The following is a 10,522-nucleotide window of genomic DNA, read 5'->3' on the forward strand; positions in this document are numbered from 1 at the left end:
ACCTGCGGACGCTGTGGATGTTACCGGACGTGATGCAATCGCCAACGACCTTTCCTATTGGCTGAGGACTGGACGTGGTTCCCAAGGAAACAAACAGCCAAACATTTGCCGAAACGTCGTCGACACGCTACAAACGACTTGAAAGCGTTATTATTCTGACACAGTACAAGCTCAGTGTAAAACAAAGGCTATATAATATCAATCGCGGTTGAAGCTGTTTATACACAAAAACATTTTGTTGGGTTTTTGTGTGTGTTTGTTTTAGACTTCGCGAAGTAAAGTCGTCACGCACCAAGTCGGCTAAATTCAACACGGCGTAAAAGACGACAAAGATGGTAAAGCTTCGTGGAAATGCAAAAACGCAAGTTTGTCTATCTGTCTAGTTAAGAAACGAGATGAGCTGCTGAACACAACTAATTTCCTTCAAGAACAACTTTGGCGTATTAGTTAAATTTTGAATACATGTTCAAATGTTATTTGAGAACTTTACCTTACCAAGTATATCAAACATTTTATATCCTTGGTATTGTCCTCACTTTGGCCTACGAGTTGGACAAACTACATGTTAGTAGCGCTCCAAAACTGTGCACTACTAGTTAACATTTATGTGCTACTAGTGTGCCGCAGTTACCCTGTTGGTGTAGACATATACTAGTGTACAGAATTGTCGAGTAAGTTTATTTATTTATTTACAGTACTAGGCCCTTTTTTGGAGGACTGTGTCATGAACTAGTAACTACCTGGACAATAATACTTAAATGCCCCTTTTTGCCTCAATTGTAGGATTGTAGTTGTGCAACTAGTATTCCAAAGCTGACCGACTAGTGTGCAAAAATGTCATAGTCGTGGAAAGCCATTTACTAGTGCCACATTTGACCTTTAGTATGCTATAATATACACTACTGTGCATGTGTCAGGCACTTAGCAGCCTGCAGGGCCCTACTAGTCGAACCAAAATGCCCACTATTAGTTTTGCTTCACTAGTAACATGTTGTAACAAGTTGCTGAATTTTCTTATTAGTGAGAACAAAGCACATATTAGTACATGGACCATAAGTATGTGGACTAAATGCTCAAACGGCTTTCCATTGTCTTTCCCGCTCTGTCAAGAGTCGGAACCTGACCCGTAGTCAGCAGTATCGGCAGGTGGAGCAGCGGCGCATCACCGAGACACAGAAGCAGGTGGAGGCCCTGCGAGTGGACCGCGACCGCAGAATCGTGGCCATCGTGAGGGAGGAGGACAATGTGGATAAGAAGAGGTTCTTAAGACAGGTGCAGGAAGAACAGAGGGAGAGAGAGATCGAGGACGCCATGGTAAAGGTGTGTTTTCGCAGTTCTGCATTACATATATGAAGGGGAGGTTGGAGTGATTCTGTCCATTTATCCATCTCTCTGTCGGTAAAGTGAATTCAGAGATTTGTTTGTATGTCCATTAACCATGTTTGAAGGTAGTTGCTGAAAATGTGCATAGATTTAGAATGACGTAGTACTCATTTGTGACGATTAGCATCTTTTTTCCTGATTTTGTTTTGTTGTCCTGATGTTCAGTTAGCTAGCTTGCGATACGTTCATGCCCAAAATGCATCTTTCCTATAAATAGTCCACTGTCCTGATTGATTTAGAGAAGTGATGTCCAAACTCGGTCCTCGAGGGTCGAAATCCTGAAAGTTTTTGAGGTTTCCCTGCTCCAACGCACCTGATCCAATGAACAGGATCATTATCAGGCTTATGCAGAGCTTGCTGATGAGCTTCAGGCGTGTTGGAGAAGAGAAACATCCAAAACCTGCAGGACTCCCTCTCTCGAGGACCGAGTTTGGACACCACTGCTTTAGAGCCTCAATGTTGGCCATGAGTGTGTGGTGGGCTTTAAAATGAAAGCCACGTGACCCTGACAAAATGGATGGATTGGTATTAGTTTACTAATTAATTGCCTCATTTGTGTATGAGCTTGATCACCTCTCACTGCCGCTCCCTCACCAACTTGCAGGCCCAGAGCGAGAAAACGGTGAGGGAGAAGCACCTTATAGACGAGGAGATGCTGGCCAAAGAGTTGGCCCGCCTGAACCATGACAAGCAAAGAGAAGGCAAAATCAGGCAGCATATTAGAGACAACAGGTAATCTACACCTTGTCATACAGTTACATTACTCTCCAAAATTTGGCGATAAGAGGTGAATGTCATCGATGGATCGGACAAACGCCTCTCATACAAATGAAGATTCAATTTTTAGTTAAATATCTTTCTTGGAGGAGTCTGCGTCTCCTTTTGATTTAATGGTTTCATTAGACAGTAATTCTTAACGTGTGGTATGAGTACTACTGGAGGTACTTGGGCTTCCTCTAGTGGTACACAAAAAAATGACTGCCCAAGTACAGTAAATGGTGACTCGGGGGGTGGGCCTTTTTTTTTTTTTTTATTATCCTGCCGCCGTTTGCAGGGGATTAAGGACAGGCCCAGCTCTCAAATAATCGAAAACTCGATTCAAATTCATGAAAATAATAATAATCCTGCCTTCAAAAACGCTGATAAACATTAAATATAAGATGTCTTGTTTCACAGAGCCGATCAATGATGTCATTAATCGATCGTGCAAATTAGGACATTACAGCCGATCACCGGTTTTGCACAAAATGCAAAATATCATCCGATCTCGATCTAGCCAATCAGATTGGTGTAAAGTCTATTACATATTTGTTTATTTTCATAAACCACTTCATTTTTTTCCCGATGTAGTAGATGATATAGTCTTTTTTTTATTGTAACTTTTTTTCAATATAAATTTCTTGTAGTATTCTGTCTTTAGTCTCAAATATTTTTTCCATATTATTTCAACTTTACTCTTTATCACTTTATTCTTTTCCTTGTAATATTATTTTATATTATAATGGTACTTTGAGAGCCAAGATACCAGATAAAAAAGCATATAGCACCTCTCGCTGGTCAACATTCAACAAGGAAACGGTGAGTAATCTTGCGAGAACAGAATTAATTGGAGCGTCTATTCATCTGGGTTAGTTTTGTTTGTTTGCCCCGGCGTTGGCGCTTCCTGGTTTTGTCACAGCTGCATGTCCCGCTCTAAACAACGCTTGATTGGTCCAACCTAAAAAAAGAAGAGCAGTACAAGAAGTATTTTCGTAGTATTTGTAAACAAATACCGTGAGAATTCCACTTGCTGGCAAGGTTAGATGTGCACTTTGGAACACACCAATGTTCATGTACTGTAACAGTTTGTGCTGCTTTTAGAATAAAAAGATGATCTTTCTTTAAGGCTTTTACTTGAGATTCTGAATGAACGCGGCTGTAGTAGTCCAAACCGGAAGAGAATGCAAAAAGCCCATACTAATTGAACACCTGTTGAGAATTTTGCTGTTCAACTGAAAAGTTGGATATTTACATTCAAAGGGTTCAGTTTAGATTCATCCTAAAAAAAAATCACTCAAAATCTTTTTGTAAATTGTGTATTTTTCCCTCTCTGTGTCTTTGTAGCTCATTTTGAATTGTCTCTCCAAACAATCTTTCAGCATGGAGATTCGAGAATTGGAGGCAAAGTTAAATTTGGCCTACGTGAGCAAGGAGCAAGTGGCACAGATGGCAGAGCACGAAGCCATCAAGTGTGAGACAATGGTGACCTACCTTCGACACGTTGCCTCTTGAATCGTATCTCCCGAAACAAATCGGCTGAGGTGATCCCCCTGTACTGTCCCCGTTTCTTCTCTGACGTCAAGCGCAAAGAAGCGGAGATCTACAATAAGATGAAGAGCATCTACGACCGGGCCACCTTGGAAGAGGAGAAGCGGGAGCAGAAGAAACAAGAGGAGCAGCTCCAGTACCTGCAAGACCTCAACTTGCAGCTCATCGAGCAAGAGAACAAGAAACAAGAAGCCTACGACGACTTCCTCAAGGAGAAGCTGATGGTGGATAACATCGTGCGCAAGATTTACGAAGAGGATCACATGTGAGTCTTGACGATCACGTTTGCACGTCATCAGGCGTGGTCGTATTTGATGACGGTAAAGGGTGAGCGGGAATGGACGTCTCGTGAGGAGATTTTTTTCCTAAGCAGTTGTTTAAGCTGGGTCATCACAAATGTAGACGGAACACTATAAATGAATTGAACCTAACAACAAAATCAAAATTCCACTAGATGGCTCCTAATCTTTTATTTTTATTGTTATTTTTTACTATTTCCTGAGCACAAAAACTGAAAATAAACGAGGTTTTCAACAAATTACTGGTATCGGACCTCCTCCTCCCAAAAATTGGAGACAATTTTTTTTGATCTCAAAATATAAATACTGTATAAAAATATAATATTTAAGTCCTCAAATGACAGAAGAAAGTTTAATTAGCTGAATAATGTTGGAGCCCCCAACTGACTTGGAATAAAAGCAGCAGGGTACACCCTGGACTGACACTCATTTCCACCGATGGACAATTGAGTCTTCAATGAACCTAACAATTTTATTTTGCATGTAGGAAGAAGCTGGAGAGCTTCCAATTTAGAATCTTCAGTATTTAAATTTAATACTATGTGTCTGATCACATTTTTTTACTCACAAAAACTGCAAATTCGCATTGTCTCCAATTTTTGGGAGGAGGAGGTCCAATACCAGTAATTTGTTGAAAACCTCGTTTATTTTCAGTTTTGTGCTTAGGACATAGTAAAAAAATAAATAAAATAGGTTAGGAGTCATCTAGTGGAATTTTGATTTTGTTGTTAGGTTCAATTCATTTATAGTGTTCCGTCTACATTTGTGATGACCCATTTTGCTTTGTATACGTAACAAGTGAAAGTATGTTTCTCTTGAAATAATATACCTACTGAATACAGTTGGTAATGTCAAATGGGTTAAAGATTGTGTACTTGTCAGATGCATGGAGCTTAATGCTCTGTGATGCCTCGTTATAAGTGCTTTTCCACTAAGCCTAAGTTTTCATCTTCATGAAAAAATATTCTTTCTTCAGCATTTTGTATGTAGTTGGCTTTCCTTTGCTCCTGAAAGTTGCCATCTTGATGCATAAATATAAGGAGCCAAATCCTGAGTAGCAGGCAATTTGAGAATGTCATGCCAGTGGAAGTGGTCATTACGTAACGTGGTCTTCAGTGCGCCCTCCAGTGGACAAAATTAGCAACAGTTTCTTGCATTGAAAAATTGCATTTCATGTGTTGTCCATCCCCACACGTTTGTCACCGCTGCTCTAGATTGTCCAAAGGTGTGACTGTGAATGGTTATGTGCCCTGCGATTGGTTGGAAACCGGCCCAGGGTGTAGCCGGTCTCGAGCCCAAGTCAGTTGGGGCCTAAAAAAAAAAAATAGATGAATGAGTTATTAATCAACTTAATATTGAATCAGCAGACTGACAGGTGTTGGTCCTGTGTTGAAGGGAACGACAGAAGAAGCTGGAGAGGGTGCGCGCCACCCAGAAGCACATCAAGGACTTCAAGGCGCAGCGGGCCGAGTGGCAGCGTTTGGAGAGCGAAAGGATGGAGGAGGAGAACAGACGCCTCAGGGAGTTCACGCAGCGGCAGAAGAAATCCAAGCAGGACTTCTTCTCCAAGATCAGAGAACGAGAAGACGCAATACAGAACCTCAGAGATACGGTTGATAGGACTTCAGATATTCTCTTTATGAAACGTGTCAATGTAGCACTCACTCAAAAGAACTGTTCCTGCTTTTGTCCAGCTTGCTGAAAAAATGGGCGAGGAGATGCGACAGCGTGACGAGATGGAACGAATTCGCCAGGAGCTTTGTCTCGAGGAACAAGAAGAAGCCTCTAGGAAGAAAGATATTGTAAGAATATTTTCTATGTTCTTTTAAAAAGCCACCACACTATGAGTGGCCCCTTGATATATATTTTTTTCTTGAAAACTTTTTTTTAAATCAAAAAATGCTGTTAAACATTGAGTATACGTTTTCCAAGAAAACTGAGGGTAAATGGGGAAAAGAATCTGGGAAAAACTGGTAAAAATCCAAAATATGGAAAAATATTGGGAAAAATAGAGAGAAAAAACACAAATTGCGAACGCAGGTGTCGAACTGTGAATATGCAGCGTTTGACTGTAGTTTGAAGTTGTAATGTCACTAATCACCACTAGGTGGCAGCCATATCTTAGTTACACTTTTACAGGGTCTTATAGATGGTGAATAGGCCTAATTATTTTTTTGCACATTTGGGATGAATATGCAGGGCAGATTAATATCAACATTTTGAGTTAGTTGATTTTTGTGGAAACATTTACAAGATCAGTTCTTGCACTCAATGTTTGTTTCGTGTTCATCAATTGTGTGCTGTCCTTGGGAAAAAGCCCTTTGCACTGGGAAAATATAAGTTTGCTTCAAACCTTCTGTTGTTGGATTATGATAGTGGATCTTTTATACATGCGTTGAAAAAAATTCAATATATTCAGAAAATGTATTTTGGTTAGGAAGTGTGTGGTCCTATATGGCCCCCAAGTAGCACTGCTGAAAAATTGTGGGGCCTTTCCATCTTTGGTCACCGCTCAAGGGACTGTGCCATTAAAGCGGCAAACTTTCAGCACAAAACCTGACGTCAAAATGTTTCCCCGCCTTCCAGAAAGACATGGAGAAAAACATCCGACAGAGGCTGACGTTGCAGAGGACCTGCCAGGAGCAGATGGCCATGAAGGAAATGCGTCGGCAGGCGGAAAGAGACGAAGAGGCGGAATTCCGGAAAATGACCATGGAGAAGTTTGCGGAGGACGACCGCATCGAGCAGATGAACGCCCAAATGCGCCGCAAGAAAATCATGGAGCACAAACGCGAGGCGGATAAGCAGATCGAACAAAGACGACTGGAGCTCCAGGCCGATAAGGTACCCGACCGCCGTCCTTCTTGGAAGCATTAACATGATCCAACACCTGTGGGCAGTGATTCAATATCTTTGATATTCATGTACTAGTAATACTGTGCACTAGTAGAATAACTGGCTTTTTTTCACACTGTATACTAGTAGGACAAAATAGGAATACATAAAATGCTCAAACTACTTTTCACCTTCTGCATCAATGTCAGCAGGACCAAAGTGAGTTTTTTTCTTTCTCTCTGAAACTGTGCCATTGCGCTTCCCCCTTACAGGACAGGAGAGCTAGAGAAAAGGCACTGGAGGAAGGGCGAGAGGCGGTGTGCAGACAGATTATCGAAGAGGAGAGACTGAAGCTACTCCAGCGACACGCAACCAAACTTCTCGGACACTTGCCGAAGGTAATACGGCAATCTTACACTGCCTTGTTTCTCAAACACTGTCGTGGCACGAGTGCTGAAAGATCATCGGGTCTACTGTGGTAAATTATACCATTTCTCTTAAATCAAATCCAAGTTAATACTAATAACTAGTTTTAATAAAATTATATTTTTTTTTCATACACCACTGCATTTTTTGCATTTTCCAATACTGCTTTTTGGGCAAGTAGCTCTGGTTTGGAAACTGTTATTTTACACTTCTATCTCATACCGGGAAAGGCGTTCTTTGCATGATGTCATTTGGTCTCTTTTCAGGGTATACTTCGTGAAGATGACCTGCAGCACTTTGATGAAGAATTCAGGAAAAACTTCCAGACATGTCAAGCAGAGAGCTCTGAAAACAATGGTGGAGATGACTGATTCATTTTCTTTTCTTTTTTTTTCTTCATTATACAACAGTCATATGTACACATGCACATTGGATGAAGTCTTAACACAAGAGGTGCTGATGACAAGGTCAAAATATTACAGCTGCAACAGACGATGATTAACATATTGTTGAATTAATAGCTTTCATATTATCAAAAGCGAGTGTTATTGTTTAATGTCAATTTTTTTTGTACAACACTTGTACTGGACCTACCGAGCATTTTTCGATCTAAAAGACGTCTAGTAGACGTCTACGACTCCTCATCTAATCTTAGACATTTAAATAACCGCTAAGACATGTATTTATCGATGTCTAAATTTAGATGTTTTCTAGATGTTTATTTTTATACCAAATTCAAACTCCATTAGACGTCGTATAGATGTCTGTTAAACATTATTCACAACAAACCAATGCTAAAGGAAATTAAAGTTGTCAAAATTGAATGTTAAATCAGGTTGTCTAAAAAAAGGGACCACATTTGACCTGTGATCCTTACCTTGATGTAGTTCCAGGATGACAATTCACATCACGTGTTTTTGGAACTTTTAATTTGGTTTCAGTAACACTAATGTCATGATTATTTTACTACTGGATCTAAATGAATCTCTTGATGTTAGCATTATAACCAAACTAGATCTAAATCAATACATTGTTTTTCAAACATTGTCCAACTGTCACAAACATTTGAATGTCAAAACAATGTATTTTTAATTACTTCTCATAATTTTTAAACATATTGCAATGAAATAAAAAAAAATACAATATTACCAATATAATATAAACATTTGTTTTCTTTTGAAATTGGGGTGGAAAAGTGGCTCAAAGGTTAATACAAAATTTAAAAAATAGTTTAAAAATATAAAATCCAGACACTACCTGCCTGTGATGCATTAACCAGAACGCAGAAGAAGAAAAACATTTCTAATTTCCAAGGACATCATGAAATTCTGAGACAAACAGACATAAAAATAATAGAATAACTTTAATTATTACGGATACAGTATTACTTTTTTTATTTTTTATTACTAAATTAGTTAATCGAAAGATTTCTTTCTGTTTTCTGTCATGGCACAGTTGTACACTCTCTTCCTAGCTCTTGAAAAAGCTAATAAATGTTAGTTGAAAGTTTTAAACATTTTCCTATTGCAACAAGTCTTTGCCTTATGACAAAAATAATGTGGCATTTTGTGTGTGCTTTTGGATATGTTGTAGTTTGATTTGGTTGTACATGTCGAGTTTTTATTTTATTTTTTGAATAAAGGTATGGTCCAAAAAGATTGCTTTGGCCTGTCCGGGATGTTTCTGGGTGGCAATAAATGCAATGTCACTATTGAAGATTGCAATTACAATATAGACATTTCCTATAGGCTATGCTTTTAATGGGGTAGATGCCACGGACTTCCGACTTCCGGGTTTCACACATCAGCACCGTTTCCGCCACTGCTGGCCGCGTTCCGACACTCGCACCCCCAACCGGCATCTAGGCTATCTGAAATGCTTCGAACACTGAAACAGACACTACACACTCGCAGCCTCGCACCAGTTGACGGGAACGCGCAACCGAGGGGCACAAAGGCGGAAGCGCAAGTACTGGGACGCGGCCCAAACGTCACAAACCGGAAACGGAAACAAAGTTGATGGGTGAAAACCCAGAAGTCCGAAGTCCCGCCTCCTCCGTGGCATATTGTCCATTGACGGGATTAACATAAGTATTAAAACAACCAATAAAATATCAATATGCAAAGATAGCACAAGGTGGTTGTAAATACTTCGATAATCAAGATTAATGTGATTCAATCTACCTTGTGGAGTTCGGATAGTTTTTGAGACATGCTTTTTTTACTCTAGGGCTTTTGAAATACGTACAATACTTGTTACCACTGTTAAACTCATTACACAACACAACATACTTTTAACTTGCAAAGTGCTTTGCCTTCGAATTTAATTCCCCGTTGATCATAAAACAAGTAGATTGTGTAATGCTGCCTTTGAGGATGGTCGGAAGTCGGATTTATCCGGGTTATTTTTTCCCCAGTTCCGACCTGTAAGCGTTCGAGGCGAAAGTAAACAACAAAAATGGCGGATAGTGATTTTTATTTTACTTCATTTATTGTTCTTATCTTATTTCATAAGTATTTCACACAGTTCAGTAGTTCACCGTATAATTTCATGCAGGGAGATAGAAGCATACTGTCACGTACGTTATGTTGCGTGGAGTTATGCCAAATATTTATGAATGAATAAATATATCTAGTTTTATACTTGAGTAAATTCTGTTTTAGTATTCACGGTCTGTATTTCCAAAGGGGCCCCATTGTAGAGTGACGTCACATTGGTCCGTCGGTGAAGTCGGCAACGAAGTCGGGGTCCTTTTTTTCCCCCGACTTCGCAAATGGGTTTTCCGAGTTCAAGGGGGCGTTCCCGTCCAGACTTCCTGGTTTGAACTCGGAAAGGGTTAGTTGTTGTCGTTTGTTTGTGTATAGTTCAAAGATGAATATTTTTTATAGCTGCAAATTAAAAGTTGTACTGTCAGTAAAATCATAACAAAATTAATCTGCTACCTTGACTGACCATCTCAAAATGTGGATGCTTTTGAGCCCTCTGCTGGCATCTTAGGTCAGAGGGTTTCAAACTTATGACCTTGACGGTGAAATTATTTCCTCTTTCAACCACCCAATCCTGAAATATCCATCTCACAACAGTGTCCCGAGGTGTTTATGCAAAGATTGTTAACCTAGTCCTAAATTCTGTATGCAAGATAAGCTCAGGGAGGACGATGGTGCTGACAGTCACTAGCACTCCAGATCTTCTTGACTTGAGATGAACCGAATGCCAAATGGCAATTAACCCACAATGTCTACTCGTATCCAATCACAATACACAAGACTTGA

General features: G+C 39.8%; 1 protein-coding gene across 1 annotated transcript; it reads left to right on the top strand.

Moving 5' to 3' along the window:
* Positions 1–123: 123 nt before the first annotated feature.
* mns1 (meiosis-specific nuclear structural 1) lies at positions 124–8,908 on the top strand. The gene is made up of 10 exons (XM_077563834.1): positions 124–335; positions 1,111–1,320; positions 1,988–2,115; positions 3,522–3,624; positions 3,726–3,955; positions 5,385–5,601; positions 5,684–5,791; positions 6,576–6,833; positions 7,097–7,222; positions 7,517–8,908. Exons 1-10 carry the CDS (start codon positions 333–335, stop codon positions 7,619–7,621), a joined length of 1,488 nt encoding a protein of 495 aa, XP_077419960.1. The 5' UTR covers positions 124–332; the 3' UTR covers positions 7,622–8,908.
* The last annotated feature ends 1,614 nt before the right edge of the window (positions 8,909–10,522 follow it).

Source organism: Vanacampus margaritifer, chromosome 4 (assembly GCF_051991255.1).
Source record: "Vanacampus margaritifer isolate UIUO_Vmar chromosome 4, RoL_Vmar_1.0, whole genome shotgun sequence".
Taxonomy (NCBI): Eukaryota; Metazoa; Chordata; class Actinopteri; order Syngnathiformes; family Syngnathidae; genus Vanacampus; species Vanacampus margaritifer.

Coding starts and splice junctions, on each gene's coding strand:
- mns1 (XM_077563834.1), top strand. Junction 1,321..1,987: donor TCGAGGACGCCATGGTAAAG/GTGTGTTTTCGC, acceptor ACCAACTTGCAG/GCCCAGAGCGAGAAAACGGT. Junction 3,956..5,384: donor ATTTACGAAGAGGATCACAT/GTGAGTCTTGAC, acceptor CCTGTGTTGAAG/GGAACGACAGAAGAAGCTGG.